Source organism: Cuculus canorus, chromosome 37, assembly GCF_017976375.1.
Source record: "Cuculus canorus isolate bCucCan1 chromosome 37, bCucCan1.pri, whole genome shotgun sequence".
Classification (NCBI taxonomy): domain Eukaryota; kingdom Metazoa; phylum Chordata; class Aves; order Cuculiformes; family Cuculidae; genus Cuculus; species Cuculus canorus.
In genome coordinates this window covers 610,181-634,609 of record NC_071437.1, presented here as the reverse complement: position 1 = coordinate 634,609, position 24,429 = coordinate 610,181, and the positions used below count along the sequence as shown (strand labels likewise).

Below are 24,429 nucleotides of genomic sequence, written 5' to 3'. Positions count from 1 at the left end.
GCCCCTGGCTCCGCTCCAGCCCCGGCATTCCGGAGAAAAACTCCGGCCTCGCTCGCCCTTCCCAAGCTTTTTCCACCTTAAAAATGGATCCCGGCAGGAAAGGGGGGGGATTTGGGGAGTTTCCCCTTGGATTTTGGGGTGTCCCGCTGGGAATTCGGGGTCTCTCGGTTGGATTTAGGGGATTCCTGCGTGGAATTTGGGGTTCCTCGCTTGGAATTGAGGGTTTCCCGCTCAGATTTAGGGTCTCCTGCTGGGATTTCGGGGCGTCCCGCTTGGAATTTGGGGGTTCCTACTTAGATTTTGAGGTCTCCTGCTTGGAATTCGGGGGTTCCTGCATGGAATTTGGGGTTTCCCGCTTGGACTTGGAGTCTCCTTCTTAGATTTTGGGGGCTCCCGCTTGGATTTGGGGGTTTCCCACTTGGATTTTGGGGTTTCCTGCTTGGAATTCGGGGTCTCCCGCTTGGATTTGGGGGGGGGGGTTCGGTTCCTGCTTGGAATTTAGGGTCCCCCACTCAGATCTGAGGGTTCCCGCTTGGAATTCGGGGTCTCCCGCTCGGATTTAGGGTTTCCCACTTGGATTCGGGCTCTTCCACTTGGATTTGGGCTCCCACATGGAATTTGGGATGCACGGAGGCTTTTGGCCCATTTTTCCCCCTTCTCCGAAGGGCGGGAGCTGCCCCCCCCAGCCCCGCATACATAATGATATGCAAATGAGCCCCTCCCCCATGGCACTTGGAATTCCAGGGTAAATTATTGCCTCCGAAAGGGGGATAAAAAGAAAGGGAGAGAGGAAAAAACGGGATGGGAAAACAGGAAAGCAGCCGGAATCGCCGCCAAGGCAGAGCGGGAAGGGCGCGATCCGCCTGGGACGAGGCGGAATCGTTGGGAAAAGGGAATTCCTGCTTTTTCCCCCCCCCTTTTCCCTTCATAAACTCCTCTTTCCTGGCAATTCCAGCAGGGAAAAGCACCTCCCTCCCTTCCCAATCCCAAATTCCCTGCCAGATCCCGCCCTCTCTCACCAAATCCCGCCGGATCCGCTTCTCCTCCAAGCCCAGAACTCCCTCTAAACTCGGCGCTTCCGTTAGTGTTTGCTTTCCCGATTTTCCCACCTCGTTTTCCAACCGGAGGCTCCGGAAGCCGGCGGGAGAGCGGGAATAACTTAGAAAAGGGATGGATTTGGTTTTCCCCGCCGGGATAACGCCTGCGGAGTCCTCTTTGGCTGGCGCCATCCGGGCTCCGTGTCCCGCTCCGAGCGGCCGGAACGGGAACGAGAAGGAAAGGGGGGGGTCGGGAAAGAGAGAAGAGACCGCTGGGATAATTCGGATTAGGAATTTCTTACAGGATCTACATTACAAAGCCGACCATCGCTCCCGTCGCACTTGCCGTGAGGGTGATGCCGATGGGAATTCCGGCCTTTCCGATGGCGTTCTACATCCCAAACTCGCCCGTCGGGCTTGGAATCCATGGGGATGAAGCGGTTTTCCCGCTCTTCCCATCCCGTCTCTGTTGGGAACGCTCCACCACATCCAAGCGGAGCACCGGCGTCGCCTTCCTCGCCCCGTATCCCGCCGTGCCGGCTCGGAAAACAACGGGATGAGGTGGTTTCTGCTGCTCTTCCCATCCCGTCTCTGTCGGGAACGCTCCACCGCATCCCACCGGAGCGCCGGCTCCGGCGTTTCCTTCCTCGCCCCAGATTTCAGCCTCCCTTTTCGGGCTTGGAAAACCGGATTCTTCTCCTCCTCCGATCCCGTCTCTTGGAAGAAAGAGAGGGCGGCTCAAGCGCATCCGAGCGGAGCGTCGGCTCCGGCGTCTCCTCCCTCGTCGCCCGGCGTCGTTGGGTCATCGTTATCTGTTCAACGTCCTCGCTCCAAGGCCGCCGTTGTGGTTGGGGGCGAGGAAGGATTCCGGACGATGGAGCGGGGAGGAGAAAGGGGAAGAGGAGGAATTGTAGGATGAGGAAGGCGTCCGGACGCTCGGGCCTCCGGGCTGCGGTTGTTGGAGGTTGAGGATACTGTCGATGGCGCTCTGGAGGTGTTCCGTCAAGGAATCGTCCTGGGGGCTGTCGCTGGAGAAGCTGGCGTTGTCCACCTCGAAGGATTCCGACTTCCGCCGTTTAGCCGGAGGTAACGGCACTTCCCAAGGCAGTTCGGCACTGGGATCGGGCGGTTCCGGTTTGATTATACCCCGATAAAACTCATCCTCCGCTTCCGCCAACTCCTTCATAAGGCCACCGGTGGAGTCCTCGGGTTTGGGAGGCGCGGGACTGTCCTGCCGGATGACGGAACGGGAATCGCTCCGGTTGAAGAACAAGAGCTTCGAGCTCTCTTCCGGCCGGCTTTTCTCCGCGGAACCCACCTGGCTTTTGTGGGAAGTGATGACGCTCCGAGATCCCTCGTCCTGCTTGGCTCCGGGCTGTTTGTCGCCTTTGGGGACGCTCCCCTTGGTGGGTTTCTCGCTTCCGAAGGCATCCACGTTCTCCCGGTAGGTTTTCCGAAGCGGAAGGCGACAATAAGTAACGATGGGTTTCTTCTCAACCGCAGCCACGTGATCCAAAGTTCCGTTCATCTGTCCCGCGGCGGTGGGGGCGGCTCCATCGGAGCTGGGAACGGCGCGGGAAGCGGGAATGGGTTGGTGGACGGGATCCAACGCCGTGTTATGGATCACTTTGCTCAATCCCGCTTCCTGCTTGATCTTCAGCTTGAGGCCGATCCGACTCCGGGCTTCGTAGGTTTTGATGGGAGGTTTGCTCCGGGACGGCAAAGCGTCTTCATCCCCATCCAAGGAATGGGAAGTTTTGGCCCAGGAGACGGAAGGGGAACCGCCGCTGTGCTTGATCACCAGTTTGGGGGGATTGGAAGGAGGCGGCGCTTGTGCCGGAGGCACCTTCGGGATCTCCGGAGCCGGAGCGGCACTGGAAGGTTGGGATGAAGACGAGGAGGACGAGGACAAAAGGCTCTGCGGGCGGGATGAAGCCGAGACGTATTCCTCTGAAAAGGGAAAGTCGGGAATCAGCGCCGGTCCCTTAAAACCACCCTTCCCATCCCCAGAACCTCTTGTTATTCCAACTGGATCCCAAAATCCCAACGTTGCCAACACGCCAGGGTTGTTTGCCTCCCTTTTTCCCCCTCTTCCCAGCCAGAATTCCCACTTTTCACCGTGTTCGTCCCACTTTGGATCAACCAAACACAACCTCTTCCTTCCAAGAGGCTCCGGAGGGGCCGGGATTTGCCGGCACTCCGATGTTTTGGCTCCGAGAGCCAAACACAAAGGAGCTCACGACGCAGACGGTAACTCTCCCTCTGCTCTTCCGTGTCGGAAAAGGACGACTCCATCCCACCCGGAGCATCTCAGGGGCCTCCGAGGGACCCCCAGAACCCCTCCAGGGACCCTTTTAGGGACCTCAGGACCCCTCTTGGACCACTCAGGACCCCTCCGGAGCCCCTCAGGACCCTTTTAGGGACCCCCCGGACCCCTCCAGAGCCTCTCAGGACCCTTTTAGGGACCCCAGAACCCCTCTGGGGACACCTTGGACCCCTCTTGGACCCCTAAGACCTCTCTATGGATCCCCCCGGACCCCTCCAGAGCCCCCCAGGACCCTTTTAGGGATCCCCAGGACTCCTCCAGAACCCCTTTTAGGGACCCTCAGAACCCCTTTAGGGACACTAAAACCCCTTTGGGGACACCCAAGACCCCTCTAGAGCCTCTCAGCACCCCTTTAGGGACCCCCAGGACCCTTTTAGGGACCCCTGGAGCCCCCTGGGGACCCCCAGGACCCCTCCAGAGCCCCTCAGGACCCCTTTAGGGACCCCTGAAGCCCTCTGGGGACCCCCAGGACCCCTCCAGAGCCCCCGAGAACCCCTTTAGGGGCCCTCAGGACCTCTCTGGGGACACCGAAGACCCTTTTAGGGCCCACAGGACCCCTCTGGGGACCCCCCGGACCCCTCTTGGAGCCCCCCGAACCCCTTCAGACCCCCTCAGGAGCCCTTTAGGGACCCCCAGGACCCCATTCGACAATCTCCAATTCCAAGTGTGGAGACAGAAAAAGCGGAGGAGCGTCGGGAATATCCCATCTCCCACCTGGTTTCTCCCTGGCCAACTGCTTGTCCAAGGCCAACGTGGTCTTTTCCTCCTGGATAAACATCCGATCGATCATCACCATCTCCGCGGAAGGCCGGACTCGCTGCCGGAAGAGGGAGAGCGGCGGTTACGCAGCGGGAATCCATTCGATTCCCAGATTATTCCCATTCCCGCTCATAAAAAGCCGCTCTTTGCCAGATTCGTGGCAAGAGATGGGAGCGAGGTGACGGCAGGGAGTGAAAACTTCCCTGTTCCGGCTAAAATCCCAAGGCTGAGCGCCCGCCAGGATGGATCCTTCACCCCTGGATGGATCTGAGGGGAAAAGGTGTGTTTCCAACCTCTGGAAAAGGCCGGATGGGACTCACCCGGGATTCCTCGAGGAGCAGAAGGCGGTATTTGTTGAGCATGGCTTGCGTCCGCTTGAGGAGCTGCGCCGACACCGCCTCGAATTCCTCATCCACTGCCGGGAGGGAGAAAAGAGGGAAGAGGGAAAAGGGGTTTAGATCCCGAGGGAAAAGGGGTTTGGATCCCGAGGGAAGAGAGGGAAAGAGGTTTGGATCCCGAGGGAAGAGTGGTTTGGATGCCGGGGGAAAAGGGATTTGAATCCTGAGGGAAGAGAGGGAAAGAGGTTTGGATCCCAAGGGAAGAGCGGTTTGGATCCCGAGGGAAAAGGGGTTTGGATCCCGAGGGAAGAGAGGGAAAGAGGTTTGGATCCCGAGGGAAGAGCGGTTTGGATCCCGAGGGAAGAGAGGGAAAGAGGTTTGGATCCCGAGGGAAAAGGGGTTTGGATCCTGGGGGAAAAGGGGTTTGGATACCGAGGGAAGAGAGGTTTGGATCCCACAGGAAGAGGGAAAAGAGGTTTGGATCCCAAGGGAAGAGAGGTTTGGATCCAGAGGGAAGAGACATTTGGATCTTGAGGGAAGAGAGGTTTGGATCCCACAGGAAGAGGGAAAAGAGTTTTGGATCCAGAGGGAAAAGGGGTTTGGATCCCGAGGGAAAAGAGGTTTGGATCCCATGGGAAGAGGGAAAAGAGGTTTGGATCCCAAGGGAAGAGAGGTTTGGATCCCGAGGGAAGAGAGGTTTGGATCCTGAAGGAAGAGGGAAAAGGGGTTTGGATCCTGAGGGAAAAGGGTTTGGATCTCGAGGGAAGAGAGGTTTGGATCCCGAGGGAAGAGAGGTTTGGATCCCGAGGGAAGAGAGGTTTGGATCCCGAGGGAAGAGAGGTCTGGATCCTGAGGGAAAAGGGGTTTGGATCCCGAGGGAAAAGGGGAAAGAGGTTTGGATCCTGAGGGAAGAGGGGTTTGGATCCCATGGGAAAAGGGGGAAAAAAGGTTTGGATGCCAAGAGAAGTGGGAAAAGGGGTTTGGATCCCGAGGGAAGGGAAGAGTCACCCTGGGGGGGAAAATGGGAAGCGGGAAGCTCCGGGATGGTGAGCAACGCCGGGGCAGGGATTGCCCCGAGCACACGGACAGCCGGAAAACTCGCTTTGGGAACGAGGGCAAAGGCCGAGACGGCTCCTGCGCTTCCGGGAGCACCAAACTCCCCCCGAAATCCCCCTTTTCCGTACCCTTCCGGCAATCCTGTGCCGACGGGAGCATTCCCTGGTAGACGTGGTAGGGCAGGAGGCGCTGGACGGCATCCTCCACCGAGCGGAACGGCGTCTTGTAGTCGGGATGCAACACCGCACCCTGGTGTTTGTGCAGCTGCTCCAGGCAACTGCGGGGAAGAAAAAGAGGGAAAAATCCCGGATAAATACCATTCCAGCCTGGAATCCCACCAGGAATCGCAGCCGAGACGGTCAGGAGAACATCTAGCGCTCCGTGAAGGCATCTCGATGCTTCCAGGTGGAGGAGGACAGCCCGGAACGGGCGCTGCCCCGGCATAGATCCTGCCCGATCCACAGCGGGAATGGGTTTTCCGATGGTTCCCGGCGTTCCCGAGGACTCACCAGGCTTCCTTGGTGGGCTGGAGCGCCGGGGTTTTCTTGGAAGCGAGCTGGTTGTCGTACTGCACGGAGAAGAAAAGGAGAAAGGGGAATGTCATTGGGATTTGCCTTCGCTGGGAAGAGCTCTCCGAAGGCTCTTCCCGAGCGATCCCGACGGATGCATCCCAGGGAGCTCACCAGATGTTGGCTCTGCCCCGGGACCAGCGTTGGGAACGCCTTCCCGACGGCTTGGAGCTGCAAGGAGCCCTTCCCGAGGTTCAGGCCCGAGACGGAGCTGATGACGCCGGGTTTGGGCTGCGGGAAAGACGGGAAAAGTGGGATTTTATTCCGATTCTCCAGTAACCACAAGGAATGGAATGGAATGGAATGGAATGGAATGGAATGGAATGGAATGGAATGGAATGGAATGGAATGGAATGGAACGGCCCTCCCACCGGATCAGGTTGCTCCAAGCCTCATCCATTGCCTCCCTCAATGGTTTGGGTTGGAAGGGACATCAAAGATGATGGAATCATGGAAGGGTTTGGGTTGGAAGGACCTCAAAGCCCATCGGGTCCCACCCCTTCCACGGGCACGGACACCTCCCGCGGGATCAGGGGCTCCGAGCCCCATCCAACCCCGCCCGGAACCCCTCCAGGGATGGGGCACCACCACCGCCCTGGGAGAAACCGTGATTTTTATCCGAATTCCCCTCACGGTCTCCCAAAATCGCGACTTTCGCCCCAAATGCCCTCACAGAGACCTCAAAAACGCGACTTTCACCCCAAATCCCCTCACAGAGACCTCAAAAACGCGACTTTCACCCCAAATCCCCTCACAAATACTCCAAAAATGCGACTTTCACCCCAAATCCCCTCACAGACTCCCCACAACCACAACTTTCACCTCAAATCTTCTGAAATTTCCCTTCAAACTCCGCAAAAATGTCATTTTTCCCCCAAATCCCCTCACGGTCTCCCAAAAATGTGATTTTTACCTCAAATTTTTCCTCTCAAACACCTCAGAAATGCGACTTTCACCCCAAATCCCCTCACAAACACCTCAAAAAACGCAACTTTCACCCCAAATCCCCTCACAAACACCTCAAAAACGCGACTTTCACACCAAACTTTCTCAAATTTCCCCTCAAACTCTGCAAAAATGTGATTTTTTTCCCCCAAATCTCCTCACGGTCTCCCAAAAATGGGATTTTTACCTCAAATTTCTCCTCACAAACACCTCAAAAACGCGACTTTCGCCCCAAATCCCCTCACAGAGACCTCAAAAACGCGACTTTCGCCCCAAATCCCCTCACAAACACCTCAGCACCGCGACTCTCCCCCACCTGGAGCGGCTGCGGCCTCGCTGCTCCCGCTGGGCCTTGGGATGACGCTCCCTTCCCGGCGGATCCTGGCGTCGGAGCATTGGGAAAGGCTTTGGTGTCCGGAGGAACCGCGGCGGTGACGCCTGGGAACGGGAAGAGACGGGATTGGGGGGGACTCCGGGAATCAGATCCCAAAGAAACGGGAGCTGGGGGGAGTTTGGGAATGGGGGAGACCCCAAAACATGGGAATTGGGGGGAGTTTGGGAATGACATCCAAAAAATATGGGAATTGCGGGGGAGTTGGGATTGAGATCCCCAAAAAAGGGGAACGGGGGAATGAGAGGGGAGCCCAAAAAATGGGAATTGAGGGGAGTTTGGGGATTGAGATCCCAGAAAAAATAGGAATTGGGGAGGGTTTGGGAATGAGATCCCAGAAAAATAGGAATTGGGGAGGGTTTGGGAATGAGATCCCAAAAAAATGGGAATTGGGGAGGGTTTGGGAATGAGAGGGACCCCAAACAAAGGGAATTGGGGAGGGTTTGGGAATGAGATCCCAAAAAAATGGGAATTGGGGAGGGTTTGGGAATGAGAGGGACCCCAAACAAAGGGAATTGGGGAGAGTTTGGGAATGAGATCCCAAAAAAATGGGAATTGGGGAGGGTTTGGGAATGAGAGGGACCCCAAACAATGGGAATTGGGGGGCATTTGGGAATGAGATCACCCAAAACAGGGAATTGGGGGAATTTTGGGAACACGGAGGGGATCCCAACGCCCTTCCTGGGTCTTCCCATGCCGGAGCGGAGCCGGAGCGGTGGGGACCGACCTGCGGATGCGGCCGGGAGGGTGGCGGGCGCGGAGGCTCCCGACGTGGTGGCAGCGGCTCCCGCTTGTCCTTGGGCGCTTCCCAATCCCGAGGATCCAGTGGCTCCGAAGGGTCCGAGGCCCGGAGGGGCCTGGCTGGTGGGGGGCGGCTTGGGCTGGAGGATGATCCCGTGCGGAACCTGTTTCCAGAGGGAAAACATCGTCCGGGAGGTGAGGATACAGCCGGAATCCTCTGCTTCCGACTGCGGGATGAGGGATGGGGATGCTCGCGGTGCCGGATCCGGGAAAAAGGCACCCGTTGGGATCTTTCCCACGGGAACGGGCATGAGAGAAGGCAACACCGGGTCTGTGATCCGAGTTTATCCACAATTCCCACCCCGATCCATCAGGATCACCTGCATCCCGCAGGATCCGGCCTCGGGAATTCCAACCAGGCTTGGATTTGCCTTCATTCCTCCTCAATCCCAACCCCAAAATCCAAGGAAGACGCTTCTCCGGGAGCAATCCCGTGATGACGAGCGGCAAAGCCAGGCAGAAGAGCCCCTCCCTTCGCCATCCCAAATTCCCAACGGGAAGCGGCAGCCGCTTCGGCTCCTCGGGATCGCTTTGGGATGGAACCGGATGGGTTTTCCCTCCGGATGGCCTTCGTTCCCGGGTTTTATTCCCGACGTCGGGAGCATCGTACTCCGTATTTACCTGCTGGAACCTGTCCAGAATTGGCTTCGGCTGCGGAGCGGGATTGGGAATGGCCGGGAGGGATGGGAATTGGCTCGGGATGATGGGAAAGCTCCGCTGCGGTTCCGAAGGCAGGTGGAGAGCGGGAGCTTTGGCTGGGAATTGGAGCTGGAAATGGGGAGACTGGGAATGCTGGAGCTCAGCCGGTGCCGGGAGTTGGACCTGGAGCGACGCTGGAGCCGGTTCTCCCTGTGCCGGTTGGAATGGCGGCTGGGATTGGGAAGAGGGAAGGACGAAAAGGCCGGGAAGGGGAGCCTGAGGGGTGCAGGAGCGGGAAAGCGGCTCGGAAGGAGGCCGGGAAAGGCTCTGCGGTTGGGAAGGAGGCCGGGAATGGGGCCGGGAAGGAGGCCGGGAAAGGGGCTGCGGTTGGGAAGGGGGTCGGGAAGGGTGGGGAGATGGGATTTGGGAAAGGTGGGCGGGCGGGAGCGGCGGATTCTCCGCCAGGGAAGGAGGATGCGGAAGCGAAGGGGACGGGGAGGCTCCAGGGAGCTTCTGCTGCCCTGCGGGGAACTGCAACAGAGAAGGAAAGAGGCAGGAGTTAGTGCCGGAGCGGGAAGAGGCCTTGGAAAACGCCCGGAGAGCCCGAGGGTCGGGAATGGCGCCGACCCAGAATCCCTGGACGCAGAGTTTGGGGAGACGGCGCCGCCGCCGGACTCGGCCGGGGATTCCAGAATCAAGCGGGGAAGGGAGGGAATACGGGAGCAGCCCTGGATTCATCCAGGGATTCGGGAACACGGCATCAATCCTGGATTCACCCAGGGATTCGGGAACACGGCATCAATCCTGGATTCATCCAGGGATTCGGGAACATGGGAGCATCCCCGGATTCATCCAGGGATTCGGGAGGGAGGCATCGCTTCCAGAATCAAGCAAAGAGTCAGGGAATACGGCATCAATCCCGCGTTAATCCAGGGGGGTTGGGAAGATGGGAGCGTTCCCGGATTCATCCAGGGATTTAGGGACACGGCACCACTTCCAAACTCATCCAGGGATTCAGGGAATACAGCATCAATCCTGGATGCAGCGGGGATTTGGGAACACGGCACCGCTCCCGGACTCATCTCGGGACACATTCCGGTCCGTTAAGCCCCGATCCTTACGGAAAAGTAAGGAATTGTGATGGAAAAAGGAGGAAGAAAGGGATAAAACCATCGGAGACAGCGGCCTGGGAGCAGGAGAGGAGAAGGCGAAGCAGCATTCCGGGTTAGTGGCAAGCGAGCGGGAGCAGCCGGAGCTCGGATGGGGAAAGGGTGGGATGGGGAGGGAGCAGCTCTGGAGCCGCCAGCTGGGAATTTGGGATGGAAGGGCCGGAAACTCCGGAATGCCGGAGCCAGAGAACCCGCCTTGGGCAGGAGGGAGCATCCCGCTCCCTTTCCCTGGCAGCAAATCCCTCGGCTCCGAATGGATCCGATGGAAGAAACAGGAGCCGAGGAAAAGCTCAGAAACCCGGGAAGCATCCGGGGTCTCCCGAATCCTTGGACTTCCTGAGCTTCGCCCGCTTCCCGCATCCCATCTCCACGACACAAATCCATCGGAAGAGAATCCCAACTCGGCTGTGCTCGGCATTTTCCCATTGGAGAAGGCATCCGTGGGGATAGTTGGGAATAACCTGTCTCGAATAACCCCGGAGAGGCCGGAGCAGGCCGGGAAAAATAGGGATAAAGGCCAGGAAATAGGGCAAATCCCAGGAAATAGGGACAAAACCCAAGCGTTTCCGCTTATCCGGAAGGATTCCCACTATTCCCAAATCCCGGGGAGGGCGGCGAGCTCATTAAAGCCCCTGGAAGTGGAAACTCAGCCCTTTCTCCGACGATCCAAGGGTGTCAGGAGCTTCCGGAGCCGCCTCACCACCCGGAATGGGATTTTAGGGATAAGGAACCCCCGAAACGGCTCAAAATGGGGCGTCCGAGAGCCTTTTCCCGGCGTTGGGAAGAGTGGAAGAGGATCCCACCCTCCGGAAGCGGGAACTGAGCTTCCAGAGCTGCGCGATGAAAGCTCCGACTCCGCTAACGAAGGTGGGGAACCTCAGGTGGGAGAGCGGGATGAGCTCGACCCGGAGAACCGGGATGAGTTGGATGGATCCGTCACCATCTCCTCCTCCCGAAGGAGACGGTCAATCCTTCCCAAGGAAAGGAAATCCCTACGGTGGGAAGACGACGCACGGAGACTCCCAGGAAGCGGGAAGCGAACGGAAAGCGAGGCTCAACCAAAGTCGCCGCGCTCGGAATGGTCTCGGAGCTCCACAACCGCCACCCGGAACGGTTCGACTCACCTGCTGGAGGAACATCTGCATGGAATCCTGGTTGATGACGGCTCCGGCGATGATCTTCTCCGGGCTGGAAGCCAAGCTGGGACTGGCTTGGGAAGTGACGGGCTGCTGGGCGGAAGGAGGAGCCGGAACGTTGAGCTGGAGCGGAGCCGGCTGCTGGGAAGCCGTTTGGACGGTGAGGATGGAGGATTGGTCGGCGTTGGGAAGGAGGTTGGCTCCGGACGTTGGCTGCTGAGCTTGGACGAGGCCCAGGCTTTGGCTGCTTCCGGACGTTTGGATGCTCACGGCTTGGCCGAGGTTCTCGGGAGCGTTGAGCATGGCCACTTGGTTGGGAAGAGTCACCCCTTGGATGACCGTCTGGCCCGGTTGGCTCAAGGAAGCGCCTACGGAAGCTTGGCTTTGCGTGGTCAAGCTTCCGGCCAAGGAAACGGGCATCTGGAAAAGCGCCGGCTGTCCCACCTGCCCCGGCTGGAGCTGGATGGGAGCCGAGAGGATGTGAGCGGTGCCGTGGGCGTTCTGGGAAGCCAGGACTTGGCCGAGGTTGAGCTGTCCGGCGATATTCTGGTTGGTGAGGATTTGCGCCGGCAAAGCTTGGTTGGCGATGAGCTGCCCGGCGGCTCCTTGGCTGGTGATGATGTGCGCTTGGCCGCCGGGGTGCGACGCCGTCAGGATTTGACCTCCCATGTTGGTTTGGAGAGCCGAGAGCTGCTGCGGGATCTGCACGGCGGAAGCTCCGGGAAGAAGGAATTGGTTCTGCCCTTGGAGCATGGCCTGCGGAACGTGCTGAGCGGGAATAACGATGCTGCTGCCCTGGTTGAGGAGGTGGACGCTCATGGGTTTGCTCAACGCCTGCTGCTGCGGTGCCGGCTGCTTGAAGACGTTGGCCGGAATTCCTTGCGGAAAGCCGGATAAGACCACGTTTTGAGCGGGTTTTCCGGCCATGAAGGTCAAGTTCTGTTGGGTTTTGGGCTGTTGGATGGTGGCTTCGTTCTGGATGGTGAGAGTGGCGTTGTTGGAGGAGAACGGCTTCGGAGTGATCTGGTAGAGCTTCTGCTGGAGAACTCCGGCCGGTTTGGGCTGGATCGGAGTCGGAGTCCGATGGATGATGACGTTCTGGGCCTGGACTAAAGGGCTGCTCAGGTTGGAGGTGACGGTGAGCGGTTGAGAACCTTGAGTCCCGGAGACGTTCCCGAACATGGAATTGCCGTTCAAGGTGGTGGTGGCCACCGTCGGAAGGTTCTTCTGGATAACGAGGCCGGCGCTTTGCGGAGAGACACCGGCAGAAGCCAGCGTCACCTGCTGCTGCTCCGGCGCCGGTTGGGTGATGTAGCTTCCGACCGGCATGGTGGCCACCTGGGAAGGCGGAACCTGCTTGGCGATGATGGGTTGTGCCGATTGGTTGATGGCCATCACTTGTTGTCCCACCACTTGGATGGGGCCGATTCCCAGCGTTCCGCCAGGGCTGCCGTTGGGCAAACCCTGGATGTTGGAGATGGGTTGGATGGTGACGTTCCCCAGGCCCACTTGTTGGAGGAAAGGTTGGACGCTGATGGCTTTGTTGACCACGTCGGCTCCCACCGGCTGCTGGACCAGAGCTTGGTGGGTCAGGACAGCCGGCGGCTGCAATCCGATCAGGTCGGCGCCGCCGGAAAAGATCTGCGGCGTGCCGTCGGATGCCGCCTGCACCACCGGCTGTAAGGTGGGAAGCTGGAAAGATCCCAGGTCCAACTCGGCTTCCGCTTCCAAGGTCTGCTCGGTGATGTTGGCCTCCTGAAGGCTCTGCTGGAGGATGTCGCACGGCTGATCCGAGTTGGGCAGCGTCGCTCCGGCGCCGGATGGAGAACCCAGGATGTCATCTTCCAGGAAATCCAGGTCCACGCTGGTGGTGGGTTGGTTCTGCTCCGTGGTCAGGTGGTTCCCGGAGGATTCCTGGACGTGGAGCTGCGGGAAGAGCAGTTGGGAGAAGAAAGGAGAAGGGATTGAGCTCAACTGGACGGGAAGAGGGATTCAAAGGGGTTTTCCGAGAGGACGGGGGTGGGTGGGAAGCGCTTCCGCATTCCCAGAGCCGAGAGGACAACCGCGCTGGAAGGAAGGGATGGGAAGCTTCGGCGTTTCCCACCAGCACCAGGATTTTGGGATCCACCCCTCATCTTTCCAAGCTCCTAAATATCCTGGTGGTGTCCGGATGGGAAGCGGGAATTCCCTGATGAGCGCTCCAAACTCCTTGGGAAGCCAAGAGGACGGAGGATGGACATCCCCGAGCCAGGAAAACCCGGGAAGAGCAACATCCCGACCTCGGATCCCACCAGAAAACCCGGATGTACCACGAGCTTAAGAAAACCCCGAGCGGAGTCCGACCTCGCTGGACGAATTCCTTCGGATCTGAAGCATCACCAGCTTTTCTCCCAGGGTTTTGGGGGAAAATCAAGTGGAGTAGGGGGGAAAAAACGAACGGAAGACGATCCGAAGGGATTGGGATGGAACTGGGAAGACGATGGGGTGGAGCAATGAATCCATACGTACCCCGGCACCTTCCAAAAAGGCGCTGGCGGCATCTCCCGTGTTGTCCAGGAGATCCTCACTGTCAATCTGGAATTTAAAAGATTCCGTTTACTTTTATTTGGGATTAAAAAAAAAACAAAAAAACGGGATCAAACCCATCGGAAGGCACCGGAGGGAAGCGCCGAGCTCCGGCGGGGAGCATCTTGCTCCATCTCCACCTGGTTTGGCTCTCAACACAACCCCAAAATCCCAACCGGAGCTCCCAAGAATCCCTAAAAACTCAACGATGGTGGATTTGGGAATCTTTTATTCCGCCCTCGGTTACGGAAAACCAAGGAAAGGAGGAAAAGGGAGAGGATGGAGGCGGTGCTCACCTTCTCGGATCCATGGAGGAAGTCGTTCAAGGCCTGGGGATCGCTGGAAAGCGACGGAGAATCCGTTAGGGATGAGGAACGCCCGGGAATTCCCAGCACCGCCCTGGCTGGCTTTTATGGGATGGAATCCCCGGAGAAGGGAAATATCCCTCTCCCACGGCGCCGCCGGTGCTGCTTCCCCCTTCCCTGGTCATTCCAGAAAGCCCCGATTCCCAAGAGCTTCCCACCAGCTTCCCAATCCCTTCCCAACCCCTTCCCTTGGATGGAGCAAAGTGGGAACGGCCTTTCCGCCCCCTGGGATTCCCGGGAATGCCGGACTCACCAGATTACATCTAGCAGGCACCGGCCGTCTTCATCATCCATGTCAACTGGAAAGAGCGGAGAGAGATGACGTTATCCTTGGAAAAGCACGTTCCCACCATCTCCAAGGCCACGTGGACCCTCCCCAGACCTTGGGATGAGGAGGAGGGACACCGAGAGACCAGGAATCGGAGCCGGGATCATCCCGGCAGCTCCACACGCTACTGGGAATCGCGGGAATTCCAAGAAGTACCCACCCTCACCACTGTGGGAATCGGAGTTGGCCGAGGGATCCAACTCATTCCCAACCTCAGCATTCCCACCTCCCTCTCCCAACATTCCCAGTCCGCTCTCCGGACATTCCCAGAACTTCAGCCCAGCATTCCCAGCCCAGGTTGTCCCAGATCCCTCTCCCGGCCTTCCCAGTTGGGCATTCCCAGTCCCTTCTCCGGGTGTTTTCCGTATCCCCACCCGCCCTCCTCAAATGGAACCATTTGAATCCCTCTCCTCCATCTCCGAATCCCTAAATCTGGCTTCGTAGCCAAGTTCCGTTATCGGATCCATAGGTTTTTCGGGAGGTGGTGCTTCCAGAAGTCTTCTTCGTCCTCCTGATTCCTGACAGATCCCATTCCTCCTCTCCCGCTTCTCCTCCTCGACACCGATCCCGGATTTCCATCCCGATTTTTGGGTTTTAGGGACACTTCCCTCCATTCCGACCTTGTGATTGTACAATTCCATGATTCCGTCGCTGCCTTGGCGCAAGGTCAGGGATCAAAACATGGAAGAAGCTCCAGAAAACCAGGATCGGTTGGGAAAATCGGATGGAAACGGATGGAAAAAGAGTTGGAAGAGCAAGAACGGATCCCGAGCGCTTGGAAGCGGATATGGAAAAGAAAGGGGAGCACCAATATTCCTGTAGGGATCACTCCCAGCTTCTCCGTCCTGGAATTTGGTCGGTCTTCAGCTTCGAATCATCGGGAAAAGCTCAGCGGCATCACCGGGAGGTTTTGTCAGCAAAGAGGTCTTCTCGTTCCTTCCGGGATAAACTCCGGAGTGGGAGGGAATCGAATCCATAAGATGCGGCTGATGAGCTTCCCGCTTCCGAGCCCTCCACTGGCACGGACGCCTCCCAGCGGATCAGGTTCCTCCGAGTGCCATCCGGGGGTTGGCACGGAAGAGACCTCAAGAACCACGGAGCCGTGGGATGGGTGGGTTGGAAGGGATCTCCGAGCCCATCCGGTGCCACCGCTCCGTGGGCAGGAACACCTCCCACCGGATCAACGTCGGACACCTCCAGGGATGGGGCGGCTCCAGGCAATCTGGGAACCTCCCGGGAAGAGATTCCTTCCCGAGATCTCACCTCACTCTCCCCTCTTTCCACTCAAATCCGTCCTCCTCGTCCCATCCCTTTGCCCTCTGATCCGGAGCCCATTCCCAGGTCTCCCCTTTCCATCCCGGAAGCTGTTCCAAGAGGACAGCCCCAACTCTCCCCGAGGTTCTCCAGCCCTCGGATCATCTCCGTGGTCTCCTCTGGCCTCGCTCCAACAGCTCCGTGTCCTTCCCGTGCCGCAAACTCCGGAGTCGGACACGGAGCTCCCGGTGGGGTCTCACCAGAGCCGAGGTGGACAATCCCTTCCCTCCGCGCTCTTCCCGCTCTTTGGACGCATCCAGGTGGTTTCCGGGCTCACGCGGAGCTTCTCCTCCACCCAATCCAAGGCCTTCTCCTCACGGATATTCCCAATCCGGCCCGGATTTAGGCTCATCCCAACCTCAGAGCAAGACCTCACCCTCAGCCGCATCGAACTTCCTGATGTTCCCACCTCTCCAGAATGGGATTCATCCATTGGATTCATGGAAGAGAAAGCTGGAAAACACTGTTTTCCAAGCGGGATTTGACGAGGCTGCACGGATCCCGTTGGGAACGGAGAGGATCTCCATCTCCACGTGGATCCGGTGGGACACCAAACCCTCTCCCAAATGGTTCCACAGGGATTTAAGGGCAGAATTCCACCCTAAATCCACCTGGTGGCGTTTCAACTTCCCGGCATGGTCGGAACAACAAGAAGGATCCGAGTTTTTTATCCCCAGTGGACACTAAAATAAGGGAATGGCCCAGATTCCGAACATTCCGACCACAAGAGCCTATTTTTAACCCCAAACCCAACGTTCTCGCCTTTGGCCGCTCTCCCAACAAGTCCTTAACCCCAATTTTCCCGGAATCCATCCACATAATTCCATAAATCCCAATGCCAAGGCGACCGGAGGGGTATTATGGGATGGGGAAGACCAGGAAGACCCTTCCAATGGTCTGGAATTCTTTGCGAGAGGAGCGATAATGGGAAGAAGCATCGAATTCCAACCCGTAATCCCAGGAATTCCGCTGCCAGACGGGATCCGCATGGAATTAAAACCCAAATCGAACCTCAATCTGCTCCACGGGGTTGATCCCAATGGATTGGGGGGAAAAAAACAGGATGAACACCCCAAGTATCCCAAAAAGATGGATCCTCGCGGTCCAGACGGAGCAGAGGTGGGAAGACAAGTGGGATTCGGAGAAGAATCAGCAATCCGGGGTCCCTTGGGATCAGCCCGGCACCCGCTATCCCTGGATTTGGGAATTCCCCAGGAGGAATTAAGGGATGGGATACGAGGAATGAAGGGATTGGATTAAAAGGATTGGATAGAGGGAATTAAGGCACCGGATTCACGGTATGAAGGGATTGATACAAGGAATTAAGGGATCAGATGAAGGGAATTATTAAGGGATCGGATACAGGGAATAGGATCCAGGGAATTAAGGAACTCAATCCGAGGAACTACGGGATCGGATACAGGGAATTAAGGAATAGGATAGAGGGAATTAAGGAATAAGATACAAAGAGTTGGATTAAGGGAATTAAGGGATCGGATACAGGGAATGAAAGACCTGGATTAAAGGAATCAAGGGATTGGATACAAGCGATAGGATTCAGGGAATTGAGGGATTGGTTACAGGGAATTAAGGAACTGCATTAAAGGAATTAAGCGTTCCGTGCGGATCGTTGGGTTTGGGAGCAGGAGGAAAGAGGCAGAAGCTCCAGCTTTAAACATGCCGGAGGGGTTCCGGATGCTTTTCCGCTTCTCGTTCCTTAGGGATACGATGAATAAATCCAAGGAAAACCGTTGTGGAGGTTCTGGAAGCTCCGTTCCATTCAGAACATCGTGTTTGCTCCTCATCCCACCAGGATGAGACACCAACAACCCGATATTCCAGCCAGGACATTCCCAACAGGAGGAGACGGCAACCAAATTCCATCTGGAATTCCTGCTTGGAATGATGATACGGGGAGGGAAAAGGCTTTTCCAGCTCTTCCAGAGCGAAGGATCTGCATCCTCCTTCCCGGAGAAGTTATTCCCTACATCAGGAAGCCGATTCCGAAGGTCTCTTCCAGGTTTACATCCGTTGGGAAGCATTGGGTTTCTGCCCCCTCCAGTCCCAACCAGACTCCGAAATCCCGATCCCAAAGGTCTTCTGCCGGCGGATGAAGCTCCATGTCCACATCCAGGATCCTTCCCGATGGCTCAACTCCGTATGGAAGTGGAAACGGCTCCCAAACACAGAGAATGGAAACCGGAGCGAGTTTCCTTCCACACGGATCCAGCCCAGCGCGGAACTGCTCTGCTTCCAATGCGGATTCACTCCGGATGCTGCAGCCCAATATGGATCCAACCTGGAGTGAGCAGCCCAACGCGGATCCGCTCCGGAGGGAGCGGAGCTCAAAGTGGATCCACTCCGGATCCTGCAGCCCAACGTGGATCCGCTCTGGAGCGAGCAGAGCCCAACGCGGATCTGCTCCGGAGGGAGCAGCCCAATGCGGATCCACTCCAGATGGAGCAGAGCGTAATGCGGATCCGCTCCAGATCCTGCAGCCCAATGTGGATCCAATTCGGAGTGAGCAGAGCCCTACAAGGATCCGCTCCGGATGCTGCCGCCCAATGCGGATCCGCTCCAAAACGGAGCAGAGCTCAATGCAGATCCGCTCTGGAGCGAGCAGAGCTCCCTCCAGCCTCAGTTTCCCTTCGGACAAATCCAACTTCCATCAGTTCAACCGCTCGGCATCGGCGCAACGAGAGTCACGAGGGCGAATGGCACCAAGAATCCACCAGGAAGAAGGGACAGTGGGATAAAAAGAGGAAAAATCCACCCCAAAAGAGAAGCCGTCCAAGTATCGGAGCGTCAGGAAAACTCCGGAGCCAAAAGCGAGGCCACACGGGGAAAAAGCAAAGGCAAAACGCAACAGGAATGGTGAAAACATTCCGGAGTGGAAGTGCGAGCAGCAAATGAAAACCAGAGGAGGATTGGAGGCACCCGAGTTTATTCAGGGAACAGGGATTTATGGCTCCGAAGTGGAAATTCAGGAGCACTAACGCGTCGGAGGGTGATCCCAGCCCCTTCCAGGCTCATTCCAGACCCCTCAGCCTCGTCCAGGCCCATCCCAGGCCATCCCATGCTCTTCCAGGTCCATCCCAGCCTCGTCCAGGCCCATCCCAGGCCACCCCAGCCTCTTCCAGGTCCATCCCTGCCCCTTCCAAACCCATCCCAGGACATCCCTGCCACCTTCACGTCCATCCCAGTCCCTTCCAGGTCCATCCCAGGACATCAATACCCTTTCCAGGTCCATCCCTGCCTCTTCCAACTCCATCCCAGGGCAACTCTGCCTCTTCCAGGTCCATCCCAACCTCTTCCAGGCCCATCCCAGAGCATCCCTGCCCCTTCTAGACCCATCCTATGGCATCCCAGCCCCTTCCAGGCCCATCCCAGCCCTTTCCAGGTTTATCCCAGGGCATCCCAGTCCCTTCCAGGTCCATCCCAAACACTTCCAGATCCATCCCAGGGCATCCTTGCCACCTTCAGGTCCATCCCAGCCCCTTCCAGGTCCATCCCAGCCCTTTCCAGGCCCATCCCAGCCCTTCCCAGGCCCATCCCAGGGTATCCCAGACCTTTCCAGGTCCATCCCAGCCCTTTCCAGGTCCATCCCAGGCCATCCCAGCCCTTTCCAGGCCCATCCCAGCCTTTTCCAGGTCCATCCCAGGGCATCCCAGGGCCTTCCAGGTCCATCCCAGCCTTTTCCAGGTCCATCCCAGCCCCTTCCAGGTCCATCCCAGCCCCTTCCAGGTCCATCCCAGCCCCTTCCAGAGAGGAGGAAGAAGTGAGGGGGGGTAACCCCACTGCTTCCCGTCCGCTCCTGCGTTTCCAGGCCCATCCCAAAATGTCTCGGCCTCTTCCCAGGATGAGGAGGAGGAAGAGAGGAGGGAGACAGCCAGGGAAGGGCAGCCCTCTGCTTCCTTTCCAAAGGCATCCGAGTGCATCCCAGCCTCTTCCAGGGGTAAGAAAGAAGGGGGACATCCCCTCCACTTCCTTTCCAGACCATTCCCGGACAAACCTTCCTCTTCCAGAGAGGAGGAAGAGGCGAGAAGAGAGGGGACAATCCCTCTGCTCCCCTTCCATCCCATTCCAGAGCATCTCTGCCTCTTCCAGAGATAAGGAAGAGGGGGACAACCCCTCTGCTCCCTTTCCATCCCATTCCAGAGCATCCCACCCTTTTCCAGAGATGAGGAAGAAGCAAGAGGAGGGAGGACATCGCCTCTGCTCCCCTTCCATCCCATTCCAGAGCATCCCACCCTCTTCCAGAGACGAAGAAGAAGGGGGGGACACAATCCCTCTGCTCCCCTTCCACACCATCCCAGTCTCTTCCAGAGATAAGAGAGAGGGGGGACAACCCCTCTGCTCCCCTTCCACACCATTCCAGAGCATCCCACCCTCTTCCCAAGATGAAGAAGAAGGGAGAAAGGGGGGGACATTCCCTCTGCTCCCCTTCCATCCCATTCCAGCGCATCCCAGCCTCTCCAGAGAGAAGAGAGAGGGGGAACATCCCCTCTGCTTCCCTTCCATCCCATCCCGGTGCATCCCACCCTCTTCCAGAGATGAGGAAGAAGCAAGAGGAGAGTGGACAATCCCTCTGTTTCCCTTCCAAACCATTCCAGAGCATCCCACCCTCTTCCAGAGATGAGGAAGAAGCAAGAGGAGAGTGGACAATCCCTCTGTTTCCCTTCCAAACCATTCCAGAGCATCCCAACCTCTTCCAGAGATGAGGAAGAATGGAGAAGGGGGGGACATCCTCTCTGCTCCCCTTCCATCCCATTCCAGCGCATCCCAGTGTATTCCAGAGATAAGAGAGAGGGGGGACAACCCCTCTGCTCCCCTTCCACGCCATTCCAGCACATCCCAGTGTATTCCAGAGATAAGAAAGAGGGGGGACAACCCCTCTGTTTCTCTTCCATCCCACTCCAGGGCATCCCACCCTCTTCCAGAGATGAGGAAGAAGGGAGAAAGGGGGGGGGACATCCCCTCTGCTCCCCTTCCATTCCATTCCAGAGCATCTCTGCCTCTTCCAGTGATGAGGAAGAAGGGAGAAAGGGGTGGACATCCCCTCTGCTTCCCTTCCATCTCATTCCAGCCTCTTCCAGAGATGAGGAAGAAGCAAGAGGAGAGTGGACAACCCCTGTGCTCCCCTTCCATCCCATTACAGTGCATCCCAGTGTATTCCAGAGAGAAGAGAGAGGGGGGACATCCCCTCTGTTCCTCTTCCATCCCATTCCAGCGCATCCCAGTGTATTCCAGAGATAATAGAGAGGGGGGACACCCCCTGTGCTCCCCTTCCAAACCATTCCAGAGCATCCCACCCTCTTCCAGAGATGAGGAAGAAGCAAGAGGAGAGTGGACAACCCCTCTGTTTCCCTTCCAAACCATTCCAGGGCATCCCAACCTCTTCCAGAGATGAGGAAGAAGGGAGAAGAGAGGGGACAACCCCTCTGCTCCCCTTCCATGCCATTCCAGCGCATCCCAACCTTCCCCACAGACAAGGAAGAAGGGGGACATCCCCTCTGCTCCCCTTCCATCCCATTCCACAGCATCTCTGCCTCTTCCAGAGATAAGAGAGAGGGGGGACATTCCCTCTGCTCCCCTTCCATCCCGTTCCAGCGCATCCCACCCTCTTCCAGAGATGAGGAAGAAGGGAGAAAGAGGGTGGACACCCCCTGTGCTCCCCATTCCCGGCCCTTCCCGGCCCTTCGAGGCCATTCCCCCCTCTGGCAGCGTCGAGGCCGAAGCGGCGGCGGCTCCGTCGGGCGCTGCTCCGCTCTGCTCTCCCTCCCCCCTCGTCGGGGCGGAGCGGCCGCCACAGAGCCCGCGAGAGGGGCCGCGGGGAAAAAGGGGGACACCACACATCCACCTCTTTAATCATTGGGAATCACCCCCCGTGTATTCCCGGGAACGGCGGCGGCGGCGGATGGGAGGAAAGGCGGCGGTGCTCGGGCCGTGCGCGGGGTGAGGGCTGAGGGGGGAGCGAAGGCCGCGCTCGGGGAGGGGCGGAGGGGGTCGCGGTGAGTGCCCGTGGGGAGAGGGCGGTGAGACGGGAAAGGGATTTAAAGGCGAAATCGTTCGCATTGTACGAAACTCACCGTAATGTTTGAGCAGCGGACGGCGCGGGGTCTCCCAGACATCCCCGCACGGGCTGCCGAGCCAGGACCCCGCCGGGCACCGACACGGATAGCGGGTCTGCGCGGTGCCTGATCCCAGCGCCGCACCGCCGCGCCGCCCCCCCCGCGCCCCGAAACGCGGCGCTGCTCTCCTCAAAGCGCCTTCGACCTTCAATTAACGCCTTCGGGGGGAAAAAAAACACCGACACGCACACACACCCCCCCCGCCCCCTCCCAACCCCAGAACCCCGAAGCCACGCCCCGCGCGGCGCTGACGCGACGCAAAGGGAGATTTGCATAGCCATGCCCTCCACCCAGGGCTCGATTTGCATACGCCGCGCGCGGTCCTATTTGCATAGGCACGCCCCCCTCCGCGCTTGTATTTGCATTCCCCGCCTCCGCGCGCTTCTATTTGCATAGCCGCGCCCCCCGTGCGCTCTTATGCCTACATTCACCACCTCCGCGCGCGCTTCTATTTGCATAGCCACGCCCACCAGCGCTTATATGTATATTCACCGCCTCCGCGCGCGCTTCTATTTGCATAGCCACGCCCCCCGCGCTTATGAGTACATTCACCGCCTGGCGCGCGCTATTTGCATAGCCACGCCCACCCGCGCTCTTGTATTTACATTCCCCGCCTCCGCGCGCGCTTCTATTTGCATAGCCACACCCCCTCCACGCTTGTATTTGCATTCCCCGCCTCCACGCGCTTCTATTTACATAGCCACGCCCATCTAGTTATGTTGTCACACCCACCCGCGCATCTCTATTTACATAGCCCCGCCCACGCTCATCTCTATTTGCATAACTGCATACTCGCTGTTCTATTTGCATAGCCACGCCCCTTCACAAACTCTATTTGCATTCTCAGCATCCGTGTGCGTTTCGATTTGCATAGACACGCCCCATGCGTGGCTCAATTTGCCTATCCCGCGGCTCGTGCTCTATTTGCATGGCCACGCCCACCTACACATATTTGCATACACTGTGCCCCCATAGTACCATATGTGTATATGCCACGCCCCTCCCCCCGTGCGGCTCTAGTTGCTCATTTGCACATACCACGCCCACACGGTTCTCTATTTGCATACACTTTCCAGCCCTGTCCTGTATTTGCATAAACCACGCCCACCCAGGGTGGTATTTGCATATGACACACTGCCCCCCCCGGGGTTGGAGGGCTGAAAGGCTTCAGTGGGGCTGAGAGGGAATAGCAACGGGCGACCAACGGCCTCAATGTGGCTAACAACGGCCTCCCTGGGGCTACCAAGGGTGTGAGGTGGGCTAGCATGGCTGTCAGGCTACCAACGGCCTCAATGTGGCTAGCAACGGCCTCCCTGGGGCTACCAAGGGTGTGAGGTGGGCTAGCAATGGCCTCAATGTGGCTAGCAAGGGTCTCGGTGGGGCTAGCAAGGGTGTGAGTTGGGCTAGCATGGCTGTCCGGCTACCAATGGCCTCAATGTGGCTAGCAAGGGCCTCGGTGGGGCTAGCAAGGGTGCGAGTTGGGCTAGCACAGGCATCCTTAGAGGGAAAGCCCGGCACAGGCACGGATATGGCAAATCCAGGAGAGAAAACCATGCTGGTAACGAGCCCCACGCTTAATTATGGTCACCGAGGGGATTTTGGTAGCCGGGATGGATAACTAACGGGCTAAAAGGTGAGGTTTAAACCGAGACCTGGTCGTACAGGCAAAGAAAGCCTTTTTGACGGAGGAAAAGTAGGAGACAGAGGCTGGAGCGGAGCCGGTTTCCATCCGAACGCCACTTTCTCCGATCAAATTTGCTGTTTGGGTCCCACCGGTGTCGATAAAACAAGTTCATTCCGCGGATTCTGGAATCCTGGCTGAAACAAAGCAGCGAGGGAGGGGGGTTACGTTCCTTCCTTGCCACAGGCCTGTGGGGCTGCTCCCGATTTCACTCCCAGTGAAAACCTCTCCGGTGTTCGGCAGAGATTTAACTCCGATTAAAACACCGTGCCGGGTGGGTTTTCTCTCTTATCCCAACAAAACAGCATTTACAGAGCGTCAGGGACGGAAAGGAATCCTTAAGAAGCGCTTTCGGCTCCAGTCAAGCTGGGAAGTCCCTTCCCTTTAGGCGGGGATGCCGTTGGGATACGGCTTCGCAGCCGGCAGCGCGGGCAGCCCGGCTCCCAGCCCATCCCAGGGTCCTCAGCGTCCCAGTTCCAAACTGGTTGAGCCGGCGCGGAGGCTCCGCTGGCGATTGGCGAGGTGCAAGCAAGGGTAGGCAGGGCCAGCGGCTTGGACTGCACCCCAATGAGGCGGGTTAGCAGTGATTGACCAGTGCGAGTAATTAATCCAGGAGAGGCTGGGCTTGAGGCTTTGTTTATATCCCAGGATTGGCTGGATTTGAATTGGATTTACGTTCCATTTCTACCTGGGTGGGACCTCGCCGGGGTTTATTTTGGTGCATTACGCTGTAAAACTGTGGCGCCGTTGCCCGCTCTTCCTCTCCGGCGTCCGACAACGCCGCTCTTCCTCGCTGTCATCCATCAACGCCGCTCTTCCTCTCTGTCATCCGCTGCTCTTCCTCTCCAGCATCTCCCAACACCGCTCTTCCTCTCCAAC

At 58.0% G+C, this 24,429-nt stretch overlaps 1 protein-coding gene across 1 annotated transcript; it reads right to left on the bottom strand.

Moving 5' to 3' along the window:
• Nucleotides 1–418: 418 nt before the first annotated feature.
• Nucleotides 419–22,050, bottom strand: BICRA (BRD4 interacting chromatin remodeling complex associated protein). Its single transcript, XM_054052810.1, has 13 exons — nt 21,828–22,050; nt 14,350–14,395; nt 14,028–14,070; nt 13,675–13,740; nt 11,155–13,092; nt 8,149–8,326; nt 7,347–7,468; nt 6,200–6,316; nt 6,026–6,084; nt 5,645–5,793; nt 4,443–4,537; nt 4,078–4,180; nt 419–2,987 (listed from the first exon to the last, which is right to left on the bottom strand). Exons 2-13 carry the CDS (start codon nt 14,388–14,390, stop codon nt 1,846–1,848), a joined length of 4,053 nt encoding a protein of 1,350 aa, XP_053908785.1. The 5' UTR covers nt 14,391–14,395; nt 21,828–22,050; the 3' UTR covers nt 419–1,845.
• Nucleotides 22,051–24,429: the final 2,379 nt, after the last annotated feature.